General features: G+C 42.3%; 1 protein-coding gene across 1 annotated transcript; it reads left to right on the forward strand.

Annotated features, from left to right (window-relative positions):
- The first annotated feature begins 170 nt into the window (after positions 1 to 170).
- Positions 171 to 22,513, forward strand: arhgap27 (Rho GTPase activating protein 27). The gene is made up of 17 exons (XM_062414379.1): positions 171 to 2,223; positions 12,428 to 12,901; positions 13,829 to 14,071; positions 14,288 to 14,368; positions 14,677 to 14,799; positions 16,003 to 16,089; positions 17,590 to 17,657; positions 17,809 to 17,896; positions 18,285 to 18,386; positions 19,015 to 19,113; positions 19,544 to 19,646; positions 19,808 to 19,942; positions 20,499 to 20,597; positions 20,698 to 20,775; positions 20,926 to 21,057; positions 21,158 to 21,263; positions 21,366 to 22,513. The coding sequence occupies exons 1-17, from the start codon at positions 1,501 to 1,503 to the stop codon at positions 21,541 to 21,543; spliced, it is 2,919 nt and encodes a 972-aa protein (XP_062270363.1). The 5' UTR covers positions 171 to 1,500; the 3' UTR covers positions 21,544 to 22,513.
- The last annotated feature ends 799 nt before the right edge of the window (positions 22,514 to 23,312 follow it).

Below are 23,312 nucleotides of genomic sequence, written 5' to 3' on the forward strand. Positions count from 1 at the left end.
GTCCATGAGTTGCCACAAACAGAATTCAAAAATACAAAGTCAGACTTCCCATTTCATGTGGCTTCAGTGCTGAGATCAGTCACCGGTTGCTTCTCTGAGTCGAGGTGCATTCACACAGAACAGGAAATGAGAGCGAGGAGCAGGCGAACAGAAACGTTTACAGTGAAGCAGCAGCTTGTGCGACTCCTGCTCTGCAGACACACAACTGTTACCGGGACATCTTGGAATAAGGCGAGTAGACGAATTATTACATGTGAGGGGGAATTACAGGAAGTTATTTGTTGTTACACTGACCTTTAGATATATATGATTGTGAGTTGCCAAATTTAAACATTATATTTTGTGTTAATTCAACTTTAACTCAGTTACTTCTCCCATGTTGGTTAATGTTTTATTTTCCATATCTTATCTTATTTTGCATTTCCTATGAATTTGACAATGTACACACAGTTTAAACATGTGACAGTTGACCCAAATATGAAATTCAAATATAAAGATTTAATAATATGGCTGCCACAAAAACACAAAATGGTGTCTCTTGCATGTCACTCAGCTGCTAACAGAAGCGTCCTGAGGTTTTATTGTAGTGTTTGTTCTTTATAACTGTAAATGTGCTGAGAGCTTTATGGGTGAAATAAAGCCCGATAAGGCAAACTGTGATTACAAAGTGATGTGGGACTGACGCTGAGCTGAGGTTGGTGCAGACTTCCTGTTTTGTGGCAGAGCAGCAGTTTTCAGGCTGCTGCTCAAATGGTCTGTAAGTTTAGGCTGAAGCTGCTCTGCAGCAAATGGAAGCAGCTTCCTGTCACATTCCTGTACACAGATATAAAAATCATCAAGTTCATATCTGCATCTGCATCCACTGTTAGACAAACATGGATTACTGAGTGCTCACCCATCCACAAAGACCCACACTGACACTGCTGCTGTGGCACATATTGTTCCACAGTCAATCCACCGGCTGCAAAGACACAAAACGACAACATCAAGAAGAAAGAAAAGATACAAAGTAAACAAAGAGACACCTAATGGCTACAAAGAGATACACCCCAATACAACGAGAACACAAACACAGAAAAAACAAGAAGTTATCTGACACTAAAACAAAGAAACACTAAATGAACACAAACAGACACAAAATGTTACATGAATTACTTCAAAGGAACAAAATACCTCAACTACAACAAGGAGATATTAAATGACTACAGAGTCACACAATGTCAACAAAGTACAAGGAGACAAAAAACAAGAACATAATGACAGAAAATAAACAGTTATTCACTTAAACTACAACAAAAAGACAGAAAATTAAAACACAAAGATAAAAAAGACCCACAACTTCATAACAAACAGCTGTTTGGTGTGGGGGTTTATCCAGTAGTGATATTTCTCTTTAGATAATAACACTACCTGACATCTGTAATTATAACCCGCTCCATCTTCCTCAGTTACCCACAGCTCTGTGATGTTTGCCCGTTGACTCTGAGGCCACACCGGAGCATGGGGCTTGTGTCGGTGCAGTACGAGTTTGAGTACACGGCGAAGAACGGCCGCCTGGTGTCCATCAAGCCTAACGAAAGCTACATCCTGGTGTCCAAGACCAACCAGCACTGGTGGCACGTCCGCAGGGATCCGACCTCCAGCCCTTTCTTCGTCCCTGCACAGTACGTGGTGGAGTGTGTGACCCCAGATATGACCCTGTGCAAAGCAACACCAGTTGTTCGTGTCGCAGCTCACGATGCTTCAAGAGAGACGTACCGCTTCTCTACGTTTGGTTTCTGTGACAGTCTACCAGGACTCTCAGGCAGCTTTGTACCCACACCGGATAATCTACAGGAGGTCTCAGCAGGAAGCTTCTCATCAACCTCAGCTCCTCTGCAAACCGACGGCCTGCAGCTGCTTCCAGAACCTCCTCCTCTGCCAAAGGCTGAGGAAGAACCACCAGAGCCACCAGAGATACCAGAGCCACCAGAGTCCCCAGAGCCACCAGAGCCACCAAGCCCCCGGCTGGCGGACAGGGATGAAAAGTGGTTTGAGGATAATGAGGACGTCTCCTTCCCTTCACCCCCTCCTTCAAACATATACAACACCATACCAGAGCTGTACCCAGAGCTGTTCCCAGAGCTGGACTCACCCTCTGATCCTCTGGTTTCCAGTGACCTTTCGGCCTCAGAGCAGCAGAGTCTGAGTCCCAGTGCCCCGGAGGCGCCTCTCACTGAGCAGGTGAGGATTTCATTCATCATCACTCACCACTCTGTCACTGTTTTCATTCATAGGTTGAAATGTGTCCTTGTGATGTTACAGCCAACAGAGGGCGCTGTTTTATAACATAACACTGTAGAGGTCTATTATTTTGAGTGCTATAATACACGCATTTAAACAAGCTGTCATCATTCAGGCTTCCTGATACTGGTCATCAGAAAAGACCATTCAATGTGATTTAACTAAGTTACAAACACTAAATAGACATAGAATTCATTCACAAGTATTTTATATGATATCCAAGCTATCGTTGTAGTATATGGTCACATGGTCACTTGGGGATTACTTGTTTGTAGTTAAGATATCACAGCTGATTGTAGTATACATACACCTGTAAACACCTGAGTCTAAGTTTTACAGTGTTACAATGCTGATTTTAACATGTTTAAGTTCCTGAATACATTGATTACTGTGTTTATTTAGTTGAATCCTTTATAAGATGTCTATTGAGACACTAATTACAGGTTTTATGCCCAAAAGTAGTACTCATAGTACCTCCTCGTGGTACTTAAGCTCAGTACTTGAGTACATGCACTTGAGTTTTTGGAGAGATGATGAAACCCTGGTGTTAAATGGGCTGTTTGTTAAATAAAAAAAAAACACACTGAGCAGAACAGAGTCTTTGTCCTGGAAAGACGAGCCTGCGGGGCAGAGAAGCAACGGGAGCTCACGCTGCTGATTCATGGAGGTAACAGAGAGTTGGCTTCATGTTGCCCCAAAAGAGTCCTGAGACAAAGCTGCAGAAAACAATCTGCAACACACAAAACTCCCTCTTAAGATCATGTTTAGGCTTAAAGCCCTATTTACTTAAACCAGCTTTTAAAAATCTTCATATAAAAGATAGAGCTTGGGTTTCTGCAATGCTGTTTGAAACATTTCCCCATAGACTGCTTTAGAAACAACTAGAGGAGTCGCCCTCTGCTGGCCATTCGAGAGAATACAGGTTTCAGAGACTTCCACATTGGCTTCACTTTCCTGACCCGGAGTCAAACACACATGTGTGTACAAACACACATTTAATAACACCTCAGTGGTTGTGCTCTTGGTATTTGGTCAGCAAAGGAATATAGGCATAAGGATTCGTCCTGCTACATATTTATCTATATTTCAGATTTTATATTCTAAGCCTTTTAATCCTGAAAAATAATAAGGGTTTTGAAATATCCCTTATATAAAAAGGCTTTAATCCTCTTGTGATTCATTTGATTTACTTATAAGATTTCCATTAAATTGATTATTGTTTTTAATCCTCATAATTCATAACATGTAGACAGTAGCTGACTCTTGTGGCTGTTGAATCTCATGTTGATTCTGAAACTTTTTCCCAGTGAAATACCTCAGTGGTCGGGTTCACAGTATCTGTGCCAGCTCATCAGCATATGAATGGTCTCCTGTCCCCCCCCCCCCCCCCCCCCCCCTCTCACTGTCCTCTCACTGGGCGAGGAGGAGAGGTGCTGGTTTTCAACACCAGTAGAAAAAGTGAAAGTTTCTGCTGCTGGGGACTCGTTTTTCCAAACAGCCAGCTCGAGGTGTTCTGGTCGAACTCGTGGTTGAACTGCGCTGAGGCTGAACTTGGTGAAGGAGGAGCCGCAGGTTCATCGTCAGGCTCAGAGGGAAGCGGAGCTCAGTCAGAACAGGTTATAGGAACAGGTTGTGTCGGCTCGGGGCTGCGGAGAGGAAGGAGTTAACCAGCAGGGAGGCAGCCACTCCCAAACCTTCCAGCTGGCTCTACCTGGTCCCCCCCCCCAAACACCGGTGTCGATCCTGGGAGTCCTGATCCACCGCAGCGCAGGGGAACCATGAAGCCCTCCACATGAGAACACCTCCTGTCGCCTCCTGGTCCTGCTGGATGTAGTTTGTTGAGCACGCGCGACAGGAAGCTCCGGTTCCGGTGAGTCTGGAGAGAGTCGGTGTCTTTGCACCTGTTGCAGGAGGGAGCGCGTCAGCCATGCGTCAGGGAGAGTTGGAGCAGATTTCTTTCCACTTCTGAACTTTGGATTGTTCTCCTGTTGTGTGTATCAGCTGATTGTGTGTGTGTGTTTGACATATTTATGCAATTCCAAGTTTGCTGCTTCGCTTGTTCTTAGAATAATCAGTTGCACTCACATGAGTTTCTGCATTTGCGGCTTGAAACGTGTGTTTGTGACCTCAGACGTGCCAGGACCTCTCAAGTGCTGTAATTCTTATTCCACAATGGAGGGCCATCCCTATGGTGATGTGAGGAGGAGGAGGGAGAGGGCTTTGTGGTGGGGGTTCTGGCCTGGCTCCCAGCATGCATTGCTGTGGGGCCAACAGTGCCCCCCTTCCCTGCCATGACAGCTGACGTATGAGTTCACATGTAATGTGCAGGACATGTAATTAGCCCTAATGTGGGTCGGGTCATATCGAGGGGTCGTGTCGGCTGCTCTGTGAATCTCCGAGGGCAGATCAGTGGATGACAGGTCCAGGTGGGATTAATAATCCACTGGTTGTTCTAATATAACTGTACAATTTAAGGGTTGTTGTCAGATTATCCTCAGTGTTGCTGAGGGTTAAGGTCAGAGGTCACAGCCTATTGTGACGAATACGATTTCCTTGATTTAATTTACATAAAGGTAAAAATACATGAATATTTGAGTCTGTTTTGTGTTGTTTATCTTATTGTGTCGTCTCTATCGTAACGGTTGTGTGGCCCCAGTGTGTCACAGCTCTTTTTTGAAGAACCCATGATGGATATTGATTTAGTTTTATCACTTGTCGTCAATTTATTTGATGTGACGGGTCCAACGTCCCATTGATCTTTGGCCAGCACTAAGACACTTTGCCTCTTGTCCTCTTGTGAACATCCGAGTCCTGACGGTTATGATTCTGCGTTTCTACCTGAACACTCGATCTCTTTCATGTCTTGAAATCATTCCGGAGCTCAGCCGGAGGAACGGCAGCTTCCACCCTGAGCTGCTCCACGACGACAGAGCGGTAATTATTGCTGCTCTGTGGAGCTGAAAAAAACAAAACATTGAATGCCAGCAAACTGCTCCAACAGGTCGTGTGAGTGTGTGCTCTGAGTGCATGCCTACCGGACAGTATATGTGTATGTCGAGAACAGGTGCACGGAGCCTCCGCTTCCTGCTTGTTCCTGGTCAGGCCCTTTAACTCTCACTGTTGTTGTCGTGTTTATTTAACCAGTTGAGGCAGGACATCTTGTCTCAGTGTTCGTTTTACAAGTGTCTTGTTTATTCGCCTCCACCGAAGAGGTTGTGTTCTAACAGCTGTTTATTTGTTGGTTTGTTTTCATGAAACTTGGAGGGATTCGGTGTGAGGGTCACTTTCTTTAGCAAAGTTTGATCTGACATGTTAAACTCATGGATCTTGATGATCAGACACATTTAGGGAACCTGTGAATGTGTGAAACTCGGTGCAGCTGATTGAATTTATCACTGGGCCCTGGCGGAGGTATGTGCTCCACTGAGTGACACACTGGTTTGAACTGTATGTTCCTAAAGCTTCTCACACAAGATGTAACTGTGATGGGGGGTTCAACAAGCCCGGCCCCAGTTTGTACTTCTCATATATACGACCTTTACAGTTACTTCATGACTGCAGCTGGGAAGTTAACACCTATTTACCTGCAATTTAATCATTTTGAGGATATGCCATGACATGTTGTTAACCGGAGAACTCTTTACTTTCATGTGGATTTGGATCCGGGAGGAAATTAATCATTTATTTGTGGACAATGAATAGTAGTAGCAAGACAAGTTTAAATCTTCCTGCATTAAATGTTTTCATATTTTTCACAAAGTTTGCTCTGTAACCTGATTGGTCAGTCATGAGAGGTCAAACTAGGCCCAAGGCAGAGGTTTGAGTTTTTGAAATCGTTTCTTATCAATATGGTTATTGGGTTGAGCTCCGTGAAGCAGCGCTCACTGTCATCCTGAGCCACGAGGCGAGAGAAAGCAGAAATCCTCAGCTGGTCTGTGAAGAGCTGCATGAGTCATAGGAGCAGGAATGTCTTTTGAGTCATTACTATTCGTTATATGTTTTTGTGGAGTTTCCATGCGACGCTTGATTATAGTGATCCTAACAATCAGATCACCCTACAGTCAGCACAGTGCGGAGCAGCTGGTTCCCACAAGGGCAGTCCCAAAGTGTCATATAAGATAAGATAAGATAAGATAATCCTTTATTAGTCCCACAATGTGGAAATTGAAATTCAAAAATAGACATCCGTTAAGTAATAAGTAAAATATAAAAACTACAGATGGAATAAAATCAGTGTAAACAGAGTATACACAGTGTGAGAGCAGATACAGGGAAGTGGATTCCTCATGCACAGTCTGTTCTGCAGATTGTTTTCATGCTCTGTGTTGATGTCTGCACCTGAAACTTAAGTGTCAAATCTTTTCAGAGCTGAGAGGTTTCCATTTCGATAGGCTGGTTTCCTTTCGAGACGATTAAAGAGTTCCCCTCCTACACACAAAGCATCTCACCTACAAAATAAGAGTGGGAAGAAAGTTGCAGATTCAGAGTGTGGTTTCGTGCAGACCTGGCCTGAAGCGCTGAAGATAAGGATCATGATAGTCAGATGGATTCTGCATCGAGTGTTTGTGGAGGTATCCTGGATTCTGGGCCACGGAGAGTGTGATGTAAGAGGGGGCGGAGCCACATCCATTCAATAGCCGGACTGTGTGCTTTGTGGCGTGATTTGGGCCCCAATTTGGAGCTCCATTGTCTGATTGGATGAGTGCTAATGTGGTTAAGTAATCAGGCGGATTGCTGCTTCATGCATTGCTGAGGCCAGAGAGGCGCCCGCTCCGCTCTGCAGGATTCTCTTTGCAGATCATGTTTGAAAAGGTTAAATGCAGTTGTAATTAACAGTTAGAGGAAGAAGCTAAATACAGTTTCTCCTCACACACTAAACTTTTCCGTAACATATGACGTTGACCTTCACCTGCATATCTCTAAGATTTGAAAACATCAGTATTGTCAAGGTTTTTTTCAAAGATTCATTTGAATAACAAATTACCTCCTGTCTTCTGTTAATGGTTTGTACATTGTTATACAAACTGTAATGCATCGAAATAGTGTGAACTAGGTCTACAGGACATTTAGCTTGGTCTCCATCAGGTTGATACAGACTGTGTCATACTGTAATAAAACTACAACCTAGACCAACATGGAGCTGGTGGTGGAACCTACATCACCAAATCAGAATTTATAGCGTTACACTTTATTGTCTAAGGCAAAACTATGTAGTTTGAGTGATAAACAATAGATTCGAAATTGATTCTGTACTCAGCTACTTCTCCTTTTCTTCAGTGATGGAAATGAATGATAGTAAAAGTAAAGATATTCTTCATATCAGTTGTGCTTGTCACTGGTCTTAAGGTGTTTAAACGTTTCATATTTAACTCCTGCAGAGAACCTGAAACTGGAAAATACAAAGTTATTGACAAGCATACCTGTTTCGATTGATGAAACGTTTACTGGTATCATGGTGCACCATCAGACAAAGATAGCAAGTCTCCAAGACAACTTAGATTTGCTATGTGCAGTAAAAACCTGCTAGCAGCAGCGTGAGGCAGAGACAACAGGGGAGATGCTGGTTCTCCGGCCATTAGCAGCTGCCAGCTTCTCCTGTCTGCAAACAAACGCTGATACTTTGTCCTGACGTCTGCACTTAACGTAACGTGAACCCTTCTCCTCTGCTTCTCCTCCGCTCAGAGAGAAACTCGACTGTAGATGATGTGAACTTCAGGACAGACTCGAAATGAAACAAGAAGCCTTCAGTATTATCGTGATATTTTGGAATGACTTATACAAATCAGCTGGTTTTGTACCAGGGAAAACAATATGCACAACTTGGCACATTTCAATATACTTATTTCCGGTTTTGGTCATTCAATCCTGCATTAGAGGAAGTTTTCACTTTACAAAGGTTCCTAATTAACTTAAACTTCTTCCTTTAAATGTTAGTTTGTTTATCAGGACTGTTTGAACACTGTCATGACATTATAACAAAACTGCGATGATACTGATAATTGCGATAGTATGGTCACCATGATCGTGAAATTACATTTTCAACCATTTTCCTCTTTAGCTGTGAAAGTGATAAGTTGTCCCAGTTACCCACCGGCCCCTCCAGACGGGGTCAGCCACATGATGCTGCGTCCGCTGTCTGCAGACGGGCTAATAGTGTCTCCTGTTGAGGGAAGTGTTGATTGAACAATTAAACTTCCTGTTTCAGGGCCAACGTGACGTATTTTTCAAAAGCACCTCTCCCGTTTCATCTTGAGAAATGATTGCTTCCCCCTTTGTTCAAGAATCATTGGCACAGTGACTTACCAGAAGATCACTGTGCATGTTAGAGAAGATGCTGCACACGAGGAGAAAAGACATTTTAAAAAGCTTTCCCTGCTCTGTAGCATGTTTGTTGTTGTTTTGTTATTTAAACTGAAAGTCAGGCGCTGTGTAGAAGATGTGTTTCCATTTCCTTTTTGATCATATGGGCACACAGGCAGGAAGTAGGTTGATGTGACCTGTGAAGTTTCGGTTGCTCCATTTATCTAGACCTCCTCTCTGCCTTGTTTTCATTGTGTCTGTCCACACACACACACACACACACACACACACACACACACACACACAGACAGTTACCCTCTAGCCCTCCATCCTGTGTGAGGCAGCTCATGCGTAGACACACACACACACACACACACACACACACACACACAGACACACACCCCTCACCCAGTCCTCACACACTCAGTCCCTTCCTGCTGCTATTGTAACGCAGTTCTCTTTTTCTGTCTGCACTGCAACTGTCACAGCTGCAGCCAGGGGAGGATGTGTGTTTGAGGGTGTGCCTCGCGTCTCTCTCCCATCACAAGCTGGTGTAGCGTGGTCGCTGGCTCGAGTCGGGTTGAGTTCCTTGTTTTGCACATTTTGGACGAATGGCTCCTTTGCGGTAGAACCATATAAACATGGTGGACATGTACTCCAGGGTTTGGTCGAGTCACCGGGCCAAGCAGGGCCTGACCCTGCCGGTGGGTCCTCAGGTAGGTGGCGATCGAGAGGGCGTTTGTTTCTACAGAACAGAATGTCACTCTCTGTGGTCGGAGTATTTTCTGATGTGTTGATGACAATCTCGCTTCCTGCTGTTGCCTAAACATTCACATCTGCACTTGTTCCTAGAGAAGCGACAGCGCTGGCAGCTGTTGTTCAGTCGCTCAGACGCCGTTCTTTTACCTTTTTTTAGTTTGAGTATCAAAGAACCATATTTTTTGGGGGTTAAGGTCTGAGTTTGATTGATTTGTTTGTCGACAGCGAGAGCGTCAGTCACTAACTGTGGATACGAGCGAGTCTTTAGAGCCAAACCAGCTTTTTGAAATGCTTTTCATCCAGGAACAAACCGAATGTCCTTTTGATTCCAGCCGTGTTTTATGTTTTTGAGGCTTTTGGGCAGAAAACTGTTGGTTTTCACCTTTTCACTGCAGAGAAACTAAACTAATATTCAGTTCCCACATTACTCTAGAAATACTATACGCCTAACTTCTGCATTTAAAACCATAACTAAGCACAATTATCGGGAAAATGTACCAAACAAATCAAAAGTGAAAGTACACTTGGATAGAAATTAACCTTGTGACTGACTATTGTTCTAAATCACAGTATTAGGTTGTTACTGATGCATCAGCATGTTAGAAACACTTAATCTACAGCCATATATGGCACGTCCCTGGTTTCAATCAAAGGGTTCAGGCCCCTTACACAGTCTCAATAATGCTCAGATCTGTGAGGGATCTAAGGGATCTGAGGGATCACAAGCCCAAAAGGCTGAAAACTTGGTTCACCTCAAATCTTACAGGATATTAATCATGTTTTAATGTACAATTTTGAAAAATAACTTGTTAGTTCAGCTGTCAGATAAATGTAGTTCAACACAAGATACAGAATGTTCTCCTGAAAAGCATTGGAGTCAAATAAAGTACCAATAAAAAGGTTCCTCAAATACTACAACCAGTTTGAGTCATTGCTCTTGGACTGACTAAAATTGAAAGTTACTCGAGTACTAGTTGTAATATTCCCTTGAAAGTGATGCCTATCGGTATCACAGTGTTTATTGATATGAATCTGCTTGTTCATGAATACAGTGAGAGTAGTTTCCTTTCATTGCCTGTGGTTGGTTTTAAAGGTTTGTTCCAGAGGACAGGGACATTCCAGCGTCGCTGGGTCAGAGATCGATGAAGCCGCTCTTTCATTTCCTCTCTGTGTTTCTGTGTAGCGCCGTTTGGAATCAATCTGTTTCGGGGTCAGTTGTCTGGTTATCTATATTGATCAGCTCAAGGTTGCATTGAGATCAATAATGAAACAAAGTGATAACAATGAATAGATCAACATCACACGGCTGATGATGAAGAAATGCTCTCATCTCCTCGCTTTGGTTTTTAAAAGTTTTATTCTACTTTTATCTTCATCTCGACCCAGTAAAAAGTATTCAGGTCATTTACTCAAGGAAAGAGCTGCACCAAACAATGTTGAATTTCTTATATAACTAGTACAATTCCTGTATTCACATGAGATGTTAACTATGAGGCCGATTGAAGAAATTTCAATAAATAACACATTGTGACAAATCTGCAAGAATAATGTCTTCTACCAGTTTAATTGATCTAAAATGCTCCAGAAAAGAAGCCTGAGTCACTAACGAACAAGGAAGAGCGGTTTGTCTAGACTTTTTTCTAGGGAAGCGTGACTCAAAGGTTTTTCTTCAGAAATCACTTGGTCAGATTTTGCTTCGTTAAGCAGGAAAAGAAAACTTCCAGATCTCAGTTACTGGCTAAATTAACTCGCGTGTGTGAAAACAGATTTCTGCAGGACAACTATACAATTTGTCACATGATTTGCAAAGTAAGAAGTAGCTTCAAATGTCGCACAATGTAGAACTAAGATGCATAAAAGCTGCACTTAGGTTAACAAAACTAGACTGAATGTGTTTTAGTGACAGTCCACTACTGACCTGTTTCTTCCTTATCGCACTGTGCATTGATCACAGTGATGAACACGCAGCACAGACAGCACAGACAGTCTCAGGTTAATAGCTGCGTGACCAGTCATTGTGGCGTCACATGTCTCCAGGTCTGTAGTACCCCGGACTCTGAAGGGGGGAAGAGCCGAAAGATGACGAGTTTCATTCTTTTTAGTCCCGAAAGCGGAACGATGACTGAGTTTTGCTTTGTTTTAGTTTGGGCCCGGGGTCATTTCAAGAGTAACTGTGACTCCATCACGCTGAGTCATTGCATCACAGTTCCAGGGGAGCTGCTGGGGACAGTGTCGGCCTTTTGTCACACTCTGGTTCCCTCTCTCACTCTTTAAACAAACTAGTTGTCATCTTCAGACTTTATTTGCATGTTCAGAAATTATATCAGGTTTAAAAATGTCCATAACAGCAAAAAAATATATAAATAAACATTGGACTTTTGTTGTATTGCTATTGACTAAATCATATTACAGTAATTATTGTTGTTTAATCGCCCAGCGAGTCGAAGCATGTGGAGCTCTGGAGGTTTATAAGCTTCTGAAACCTAATTCGTAGTTTGTGCTAGACGATTGAAAAACTGAAACAGTCTTTCTTGTGTTTTCTGAGGTTTGCTGGTTAAATCGTTGCTCATCGTCTGCATCTTAGCAGAACAGACCTCTGATCAGCGCATGCTAATCTGGGAGGACTCATCAGTACAGACCAACTTTGACATTGTTTCCTGACAAAGAGAATTCAAGTTTTGTGTGTGCATGAGAAATGAGGTGAGAATGACGCAATGACCATTGTTGTGGGGGTTGCAGGGGTTGTGTGGTTTGTGCATTTGTTTTTAGCTGTAGGCTACTTCCTGAGCCGGAGTGAGAGACACGGAAGGATGATTTATCAAGAGGTGTAGTGTGAGCAGTGAGCTGAAGCCTGCTGCTTCAGAAACTTAGACACAGCTCGTGAATTCGGGGTTGACAAGTTCTTCAAGGTTTGTTCTAATGTGCGAGAAACCGTTTTTTGTGCTCATATTGTCATATTTATTGTTGGTATTGTTAAAAAAGGACTAACAGGAAAGGGACACTTCACCCCTGGCTCTACTCCTTGTTTTCTAGAACCAGCTGTGGATGTATTTGAGTTTCTAAATCTTCATTTTTCTTTCCACAGGTGGAGAATGAAAGCCTCCGCTCAGCCGTCTACGTCAACGTAGCACAGCTTCGCCAGAGCATCTCTGAGTCCCCCCCCTCAGCTCCCTCGTCCTACTCCCCTTCCTACCTTGACCCAGAGGGGTGGGAGGTGCATGTTGACCAGGAGAGTGGACAGGAGTACTACTACCACCCGTCCACGGGCCAAACTACCTGGGACAATCCCTTTCTAGACTCCCCCACGGACCCCGAGCATCTCCCTGCCGAGGACCCTTACTACCCCACGCCTCCTCAGTCCCCTGCCCTCTCTCCGTCCACCTCCTCCCCCCCTGCGTGGATCTCAGACTGGGAGCGGTTGGTGGATGAGACCAGTGGTCGCCCCTACTTCTACAACGCCATGTCCGGGGAGACGTCCTGGGAGCCTCCAGAGCTGCTGAGCCCGTACCCGCCGCTGATGGAGCCGATGAGCGTGCACAGGTTTCACGAGGAGGGGCCGGTAAGGGCGGGCTGGCTGCTCCACATAGCCTCTCTCCATCTCCTGTTTTAGCTTCACCCAGGGGAAAGCTGCAAATACAGTCTGCTTTTAATCAAATTAAATCTCCTGCACCCACTTCACAGACAGGACTCATTTTCATCAGGATAGCGAACAGCTCCCATGCAGATTGTCCCCAGTATTACTTTAAAAGAATGGAAATATCTGTCCTCATTTTGAAGTAATTCAAGAGACTGAGTGTTTTAGGATTTCAAGGGCTGTCAAGAAATGTAAAAATATTCCACTGCACATTCTAATATTTCATTATTCCAATGATTTCCCGCATTGTCTCCTCTGACCTCTTTTCTCCTCCTCGATGACGTGTTTCGAGCTTGAGCTACTTTGAGGCCATGAAGAAAAAACTGTGACTTATATATCAATGTCATGGAAAAGTCCTTGAGCTCTGCATCAGGGCCACAGAAGGAAATTATTCAGCCGACATTATTCTATACAAAAACTGAAGTGGGACAAAGATCAGTGTGTCTGTGTCTCTTCAGTTGAAGTCTGAAGGTCAGGACTCCCCAGGCGTGATTAGAGAAATAATTCAATCAGATTTGAGGGAATTGGCTTTCAGGTTCCCTCGAGAGATTTGATTTCATAAAAAAATAAAATCATGTTAATTGGTGAGTTTTAGATGTTCTGTTGAGTTCAATCGTTCATATTACATCATACGAGAGTGGTGTGAAGTTCTTCATCTCAAAATGTGGAACTTCTCACGTTACAAGACCGAAAAGATCAACTGCTACTGAGTTTACCATCTTCCAAGAAAGGTGTGAATGGTGTCACAAGAGAAAAACAAACCATAAAACCAATGAGCTGCTATAGATTTTGGCTTTCCCTCGAGGTGTGTGTGTGTTTAATCATCATTATTGTCGTGTTTGCGTCCCGCAGCCCCCTCTGCCCGAGGAGGACTACCCCCCGGAGGACTACCCATCAGCTGCTGAACAAACAGAGGTCTACAAGGAGCTCCTGGCCACGGGACCTCCCACCCTCCCTAAGGAGTACACCCTCAGCCACGTGAGCCGGACCAGCATCCCCAGGGCCACCCTGGACCGCAGCACCCCGAGTGGCTGGAACCTCAACGTGGAATCCAACGGGACCTGGGTGTTCACCAGTGACCTGTCTCCAGATCAGGTTTGTCCCAGTGCTGGATAACATGAATAGTTTCTATAGGTTGTCGAAGGGGAAGACGTTGAAATATTAACAAATGTTGAACAAGTATTTCTATGTTCTGAGTTATAGTGGTCATTTTCATGTCTAGGCAGTAAAATACTTCAATTTTCTTTCTTTGAAAACATCAGTGAACATAACTGAACCATTTCTAACTAAGAAACGTATGTTATGCAACAGTGGATCAAGTCTGTGGACGAGCGAGGGCAGACCTACTACTACCTGAGAGACGGCTCCAGGTCTCAGTGGAACCTGCCTGAGGTAAAGATCGTCAACAGATGTCTGTCAGAGTGGGAATTTTAATAAAATATAAAAAACTTAAAGTATATGAAACTTGGCAAGTATACATACATTTATCAAACAGTTTGAATTGATATTATTTGGTTTGAATAAAATGTTTTGTTTGTTTATATATTTATATTTTAAACAGACTTACAGCTGAATATTATCTGGAAAAATACCTGTTTCTTTACCCTTGTCTGGTTTAAATTAAAACTTTTATTGTCATATGTCTTAAGTTTTGAATTGTGTGTATTTGAACTGAACTAACAGAGTTTTGGTCCCTCCAGGCCCCCGTAGCTCCGGGTCACTCTCGGGTGGAGAACGGCGTGGAGGTGGAAAACGTGTCGGTCATTAAAAACTGGAGACACACCATGGGACCTGCTCAGCTCAGCTCACCTCAGGATGAAGTGGTACATTAACACACACACTCACACTCTCTCTCAAACCTGCATGTACCTGCACACGCAGCATCACACTTCCAGGGTGTGTCAGCCAGCTTACGCATTAAGTACTGAGGGAGAGTCTCTGTTGATCCAGCGATGCTCCGAGGTTTTTAACCCTTATTTAGCAAGTCAAATCCACTGTGGTCTGCTCCTATTGACAGTACGAGCTCCAGGGCAGAGTGTGTGTGTGTGTGTGTGTGGGGGGGGGGGGCTGCATGTGTACACACACACCTGAGAGCAGCTGGATACAAACAAGGGCTTTTTCCTATGTTAGCAACACACCAGTGACAGCCAGGGGGTTCGACTCACACAAGGACACAGCAGTGGTAGAATTTAAGGTCACGGCTGCTGTTTATCTCCCTCCGCAGCTTTAAAAAGAAATATATTCCGATCCCTTCATATTGTTTGTAGCTGTGTCTTTAATCTTGAATTCAGCGGCAGGCTCGACTCTTCGGGGAGCGTTTTTCCACCAGAGCTTGGCTGCAGGGACTCGTTCCCATTCAGCCACAAGGGCGTTAGTGAGGAGGGTTAATGATGCCGCGCTATTAGGTCTGCCTCAGTTGGCCGTTTAACTGGATGTGGTTGTGGTCGGAGCTTTATCACACCTAACGTCTCCATTTCCTCCCAGTGCAAAAAAAAAATTAACAAAGAAAAGTACTTCGATGTGTGGTTTGACTCTTTTTAGTTGACCCATGTTCCATCCACTTACATGGAGGAGGCATGTTTTTTTTTGTACGTACACCGCAGCAAGCCACAAGGGGGCGATGAAACGACTTGGCTTCACTTTTTGGGAGCTGTCACGTCGTACAAACTATGAATGACAATCGCAGACAAAATATTTGCGTAGTGTACAAAATATACATTTTTATCTTCATTCGGACGCTGAAAACAATACATGGAATAAAATATATATTTAATTATACATGGAAAAAGGTCTACATAACAAATTTTTGATGTTTTCTTTGACATCTTCAGCTACTTTCCCTCAAAGGAACATAAATCCTATGAGTTGATATTGGAATATCTTTTAACACCTCTCTCTTATCATCGCTGAGTCGTTTTCAATGTTCTGGTCTGATTTTCTGTATAAATCCCTCTCTCTCTCTCTCTCTCACTCTCCCTGCTCTCTCTCTCTCTCTCTCTCTCTCTCTCTCTCTCTCGCTCGTACAGAGATTCGTGCCGACTCACAGGAGGAACACGTCCGACTACAGCAGCGACAGCTCCAGCACAGGGAACTCTCCAGAGACGCAGCATAACGTGAGTGCCCCCCCCCCCCCGTGTCCCACCAGTCTGACCCAGTCCGCTGACACTCATTCTGCTCTAGATGAACCAGATGGAAAAATAACGGTGTTGTGTGTATCTCTCCTCTTAAGGCTTTTGGGTTTAGACCCTGGAGAAGCCCTTATTATCTGACCTCCAGGTGGCTGCGCTATAACGTGGGTGGTTAGTGTTCTCCTGAGTCTGATCCATAGATAACACTGTCTATCTATGACGAGGCAAAAGGCGACTGTACATCACCACAGGCAGCATTTGTTGTACTCGTGTCTCATTCCCTGAGTCAAATCACATGTAAACCACCGTGTCGTCCATGTAATGATGAACGTCCCCTGCTGGGATTGTGCTGTTTGTCCTTTTTGTTTTGAAAGTCCCTTCCGTGTTTTTCTTGCTGAGCAGCAGTGGATGGAAAATATTTAAATTAGGGAATTTTATTCTAAAAATACACCAACATTGGAGAATGCTCAGTTGATTTGTCAATGCAAACCATCACAGCCGTAGTTTCAGATCCATGTCTGAATGCAGAAGAAAGAGTTTTCCCCCTTGTGACTTAAAGAACAGGGCAAGCTTGTCTTTTATGAGTTTTTAATTCTTAACTCCATATCCAGTCACAGGCGGATCCCTACAGTTTTCATACACTAGTTTATTTTGAGTCGCCCCGCTCACTGTGTCCTGCTGTAGGAAGCAATTATTGATGTAAATTCACTGAAGCTGCGTTTCAACCAGGGGAACTTTAACCAGGAAGTAGGAACCTTTGCAGGAACGTTTCATCACAGGGACCAGCTTCTAATTTAAATTCTGGGGGAAATTTTTAACCGCAAATAAGCACCTGCTCGTGGGAATTGTACTTTCTGAAAGTGAGAGCATCTGTGAGCTGAGGCTTGCAGTGCTAAGTATTTCTGCCTAGGTTAATACTTTATTTTAACCTCCTGTTTAAAGAAAACCTGTAGATGCGAATATAGTTTTATTAAATATATATGTAGATACACCTGTTTGAATTCATGTGAAAACTGCAGTAGACAGCTGTGTTTGAAGTTCTAAAAGTGAAACTTAGCAAAAAAGATTGAAGGGAAACTAAATGTTTTCTTATAAACATGAATAAATGTGAAAGTATCGAGTCATAAACAAACAGATGGTTAGCTTTGGTGTTATCATGGGACTTGTTGACGATAATAATATGGAATAACATTAGGTTTATATTTAAAGCCTTATACTTTAAACATAAATTGACCAGACTGGATGTTGCATTGGTTTCTGTGTTATGAAGCTACAACTTGTTTTTCATCATAATTCTCCAAATGTGCTCCTCACCCTCTGGATGAGAATGACATTGAACACAATCTGTCTGCATGTCTTTATTTGCCGAAGTTTTGTTTGTCCCTCATTCAGCATCAGCATGTAATATGTGTTTACGCGTAAGCCGAATAATTACGCATAATCCAGCAAGTTTTTTTAAATGTTGTTTGTATTTCACATTCTCAGGTGCAGAACTTGGAAAAAGCCGGAATTCTCAACAAAACAAAAGTGTCTGAGAACGGCAAGAAAGTCAGGTAAATGAAAAAAACTCTCTTTGTGAGATTATGACGTTCTCACGTTTCAGTGTTTGAGTTTGACTGTGTTCGGAGTCATGTGTCATCGCCCCCCCAAGAACTCACCATGGCTTTGACCTGAGTTGCTAATACGTCTTTTTCCCCTTTTCAGGAAAAACTGGGGCCAGACATGGACGGTTCTCCACGGAGGAGTCCTGACGTTCCACAAAGACCCAAAGTCTGCTGTGACGGGGGGCTCGGTACGATAAACACTCATCTGAGAAGAAAGTGCTCGACTGCATTAATAAGAAACTCTGAATAAGATTAAGATATGTTTATTTATACCAAACACATTCAGAGTCATCTGACTCTGAATGTTCCAGCTCGTGTTACCTTAAGAATGAGTCACTGATGCTTTATTATGAAGTTTCAATACATTCTATTTACACATCATGTTTCATACTCGGGGAGTAAATGAAAGGATAAGCGGCAGCACGATGCAGGTTGTGTGTAGCACCTCTGGGAGGAGTGACGGAGCAGACAACCCTCGGGTCATCAGCTGACGGTCCTGGCTTTTGTTTTGCTTGTTTCTTGGAATGCGGTGCCGTCAGTTTCTGGTGAGCAGCTGTGTTCTTTCCCTCCGTGCAGAGCAAGACCAATCAGATTGTCCCGGAGGTCACGGTGGACCTGCGAGGAGCCACGATTGGCTGGGCCTCCAAGGACAAGTCCAGCAAAAAGAATGTTTTAGAGGTGTGTTCGTTTATTGACTTGGACCATTATGCAATGTGCGGCATTTGATTGTGTGTTTTTTATCGAGGGGAATTAACACACGTCTATTTTTAGCATCGTTATTGAATGTTCTCCAAGATATTAACTAGATCCTACTTTGAATAACAAGGCCAATCATCATTGTTCTTAAAGACAGTGAAAATACATTTCTAAAATAAATTATATTATTTAATATGTGTTATTGAATACTCATTAGTAAATAAAAACATGAAAAGTAAGTGTTTACCAACCACATCTAATGTGCTGTAGTGTTTCTGTGAAGCAACAATACAACACAAAATGCTGCTTTGGCAAAATGAAGAGACATTAATTAAAATTATCTTTGGTCATAAATGAGAAGCTGTGGAATCACCACAGAGCTATGAAACTAGCTTGGCTACAAAAATGATATTGATAATAATGTAAATAAAACATACAGAAATTATAACTAAACAAAGTAAACCCAGCAGTACTAATCTTATATATAATATAAAGCAGTGTGTTCACATTGGTTCCCTTCAGTCAGAGGCTGGTGTTTTAGTATTCAGAGCCTTAAGATACGAAACACGTGATAAACTGTCCATTTAATATGTGATTTTATCTGTTTTAGCTAAAAGGAAAGAACGGTGTGGAGTTCCTGATACAGTACGACACAGAAAGCATCATCAGCGACTGGCACAAAGTCTTAGTGGACACCATACGACAACTGGTATGTACTTCAAATCTCCAATAAGTGTCAATGATCAGGGGCTAAGTTTACAAGGACAGAAATATTCTGAATAAGACATTATTTTGATTATATTGTTTACATTAGTTGCTAATTCAATATTCCATTCATATTCCTGTGTGTCTTATTCAGACTAATGTCTTAATGGGAACAAAAGAAAGCAGCCAGTCAAGACATTTCTGTCAGTAATTTAATAGTTAACGCTTCCTGTTCTGTTAACAAGTCAGAATACAAATTAAAAGGTTTGATAAGCTGTGTGGTTGTAGGTTACCCTCAGGCAAGCGCCTGTGTGTCTGTAGCTGTCTCTGGTGTGTTTGTGTTCAGCAGCACCGGATTACATCCTGTTCATGTCAGGTTTGTTAATTGAGATGATTGTTAAATAGAGATCTCTCTGTTTGTGTGTGTTCATCAGGAGTACCAGGACCATCACTCAGAGGAGGAGGACGAGAATTTATACGAGAAGATCGCGGAGCGAGAGGACAAGTCGAGCAGCGCTGCCTTGGACAAGCGGAGACGTAAGATGAACTTCTTCACTGTGGGAACAAACTTTGTCTGATTTTAAATGTGGAATGATTGACGTAATCGTTTTTTGACCTAATTAGATCCACTACATTAGTTATAGATATTTATAGCCACAGCTACAACCAGTTTTAATGTGTCATATTTCTGTCTTCAGCCTCGAAGCCGGGTGTCACGCACTCATCCAGCTCTGCAGGAGAGAACGACCAGAAGAGGGTTCGAACCAAGCTGATGAAGTTCCTCTTGAAACGTCCCACGCTGCAATCTGTCAAGGAGAAGGGATACATCCGAGGTACTGTGGTTCTCTGTGGGGCTTTTATATTCCAATAGAAACCCGTGGAAACAGGTGCAAAGAGAAAATGAACCCCCAGAGTTACTGCAGTTTTCAGGAAGTCAATTTAATCAGAGCAAACAAAACTGGGATAATAAAAACAGTAATAAAACAATGTGCTAAACTGAGAATGGAACCAATAGACCGCAATAATGTTTCTTAAGTTAAATTTCCACTTTTTCATATTCTGATAATTGTTTGGCTCTTATACTCATTGTTATTCATTTCATACTGAATATATAATATTTGCTTTTATATTTTTTACTTTTTACTTTAACTATGCAACATTTTCACAAACTGATCATCTATTAATTCTGTGTGATCTTATATATTGATAAGGATAATGAATATCGTCAATTGGATGATAATAAAGATAGTATTATGAGCTCTAGAAGTACAACTAGTAGTAGTCGTCCTAGTGGTTGTAGTAATCTACAACCACTAGGACGACTACTACTACTTATAGTAATAATAATAATCATAAAGATAATTGTGATTGTGTTATTATTCCTTTCAGACAATGTGTTTGGCTGCCACCTATCCACACTCTGTGCACAGGAGAGAACCACGGTCCCCGGTTTTGTGGAGAGGTGTATCAAAGCAGTAGAGAAGAGAGGTGAGAAATGAGAGTTTGTTTTAAAGTCAGGATTCCACTGAAGTGTTTTTACTGTTTGCAGTTAAAACAGTTGAGGAACTGACGTGTTTTTCATTCACAGGATTAGAAATAGACGGACTCTACAGAGTGAGTGGAAACCTCGCTGTCATCCAGAAACTGCGCTTCAAGGCGGATCACGGTAAACAACCATTTTACAACTTCCTGTGCATTAAACTGGATAAGCCACCTAATGGTTGTGCATGCAAGGAAAGTGGACATATCTCACAATGGACAACAGCGCCCTCTGTTGTGTGGTAATGGTCCCTGCACCTGTTTTTTGTCCCAACAGAGGAGCTGGACCTGGAGGACGGACAGTGGGAGGACGTTCACGTCATCACCGGAGCGCTCAAGTTGTTTTTCCGAGAGCTTCCCGAGCCGCTTTTCCCCTTCAGCCACTTTGAAAACTTCATCAGCGCCATCAGTAAGCACATTTTAACAATCTTAAATCTAAAAGGGCTCTTGTCTGGCTAATTCGAAACGATTATATGAATTAATAACTGATTGATCCTGTTTTTTTTTAGGAATTCCTGATCATAACCAGAAAGTGTCTTGCATGCGTGATCTGGTCAAATCCCTTCCCCTTCCAAACCACGACACCATGGAGATGCTTTTTGGTCATTTACGCAGGTAAACTTTATTATCTTCTCTTCTGATCTGTGTGTGTTTCATGACAATAGTTTGAGAACTTCCACAGAGAGAGATTGATGTTGATTAAATGTCTTTTCACAGGGTCATTCAGTTCTGGGAGGAGAATCGCATGTCTGTGCAGAACGTCGCCATCGTGTTCGGTCCGACGCTGCTCCGGCCCGAGATGGAGGGGTCCAACATCGCGTTACACATGGTGTATCAGAACCAGATCGTGGAGTTCGTTCTGAACGAGTACGAGCGTATCTTCCACTCCAGCTAGGGCAGTCACACGCCCCTGGTGCAGTACGGGGGCAAATGTCTAAATGTGCTCACGTGGTTTGAAGTGCACGTAAACGGCTTCGGTGCGACACCTGAAGACAAAACTCATCTTTTAACATAAGTGAAAGGGCTCCTGAAGCTTTCTCTGATCAGATTATGAAGATAACACTGTAAAAACTAGTAAAGGGACTTTCAAATAGTCTTTGCTGAGAATATATGAAGCATGTGTAACCAGATTTACTCCATAGGAGGCTCACACAGTTAGAACTACGTTTGGCAGTATTGGAGGAAATTGACCTGCACAGGTGTCAGTGTGGTTCAGTTTCCCATCTCAGATTATTGAGCCTCTCTGTTGGGTGGAAGAAGAACTGTGTCACAAGTCACGTTCTGGAGATTTTAATCTGTTTATTTTTGTTTTTTTTGGTTAGTTTGTTTTATTTTTCTAATTCGCAGCTGAAATAGGAACCAAGTCACAGCTGGACAGATGCATCAAATCTCTCTGTAAGGAACTGTCACTGATTGCTTTCATCTTTATTCTAGTTTAATGACTTTTAAATAATGTTTTGGATTTGATATTAAAGTATATCACATATTGCAATAACTGAGATTATAATCCAATACTGCATTTTTTTTGTTTTTGTTTTGACCCATGAATATGTTTTATTGTAATATAGAAATGTATAAAAAAGAAATATTAATAATGTGAACTAGATGGTGACATAGAATACTTCCACTGAACTGTAAAATACGTTTCTTGGATCTTGCTGTACTTGAAGAAACTGTACAATAACATAGAAATATAAATAAGTAAGACATATTTTTGACAGTCGGTGGTAAAGTCAATCTGACCATGAAAAGGTAAACCGGATATTAGCAGAGATTTATGTCTTGTAAATAGAAATAGAAAGTATGTTTATGCTGAGAGGTGTTGGAAATGCACAAGCTATTGAATAATAAAGTAACTTTGTAAAAAAAATAAAACTAAGTTGTGTGTTTATTCTTGTTGAAAAGTACATTTTCATTCAACAGAGATTTTGTCATTAACAGACATAAAGTGATTCACAGTGCAGGCAGACATATTTAATATCCTTCAGATCCAGGGTGTAGGATTCAGGTATAAGGGATCTATTGGCAGAAATTGAATATAAAACAATCCTAGTGATGTTTTCACTACTGAGTTTCATCTAAATTGTACAAGTTGTTGTTTTCTGGACCCTAGAATGAGCCTATATATTTCTCTACGGAGGCCGCCATGTTTTTTGTACAGTAGCCCAAACTGGACAAACTAAGCCTTTCGAGTTTTTATGTCAACTGAAGGCCACTACATGTTCTCTCTCATCTTTTAAAGGGGGGAGTCAGGTGAGGGGTGTTCAGCTGCAACATGCAGCTCCACCGCTATATGGCACCAAATCATTCACACTGAACCTTTAACTGATGCTCTTATGTGTAATTAATCTCAAAATATCTATATTAAATTAGTCAAAGGCAAGTTTTCGGAATTTCAATAGCAATCTGTAATATTATGTACGTTGACCACTTGTTTTATAAGTAAAATCTTAATATTTAATGCAACTGGACTGAAAAATATACTGAACCGGAAATGGTTACTACTGTAACAATGGAAGTAAGTTCCTCAGAAGGTACAGTACTTTAATAAGTCTCATTCCACCTGTGATTATTACTGTGTGTCTAAATAGTTTTATTTGTGTTTATCTCTTTTTTAAAGTCTTAAATTCTCATGTGTAGTGAGACAGAATATTTATTTAATGT

The sequence above is a fragment of the Platichthys flesus genome, chromosome 20 (assembly GCF_949316205.1).
Source record: "Platichthys flesus chromosome 20, fPlaFle2.1, whole genome shotgun sequence".
NCBI lineage: Eukaryota > Metazoa > Chordata > Actinopteri > Pleuronectiformes > Pleuronectidae > Platichthys > Platichthys flesus.

What these genes read in the sequence shown, in the direction of transcription:
- arhgap27 (XM_062414379.1), top strand. Translation starts at nt 1,501, where the DNA reads ATGGGGCTTGTGTCGGTGCAGTACGAGTTTGAGTACACGGCGAAGAAC. An exon ending in GAGAACGGCAAGAAAGTCAG is followed by an intron (nt 17,658 to 17,808) that starts GTAAATGAAAAA and finishes TCCCCTTTTCAG; the next exon opens with GAAAAACTGGGGCCAGACAT. An exon ending in TGGACACCATACGACAACTG is followed by an intron (nt 19,114 to 19,543) that starts GTATGTACTTCA and finishes TGTGTTCATCAG; the next exon opens with GAGTACCAGGACCATCACTC.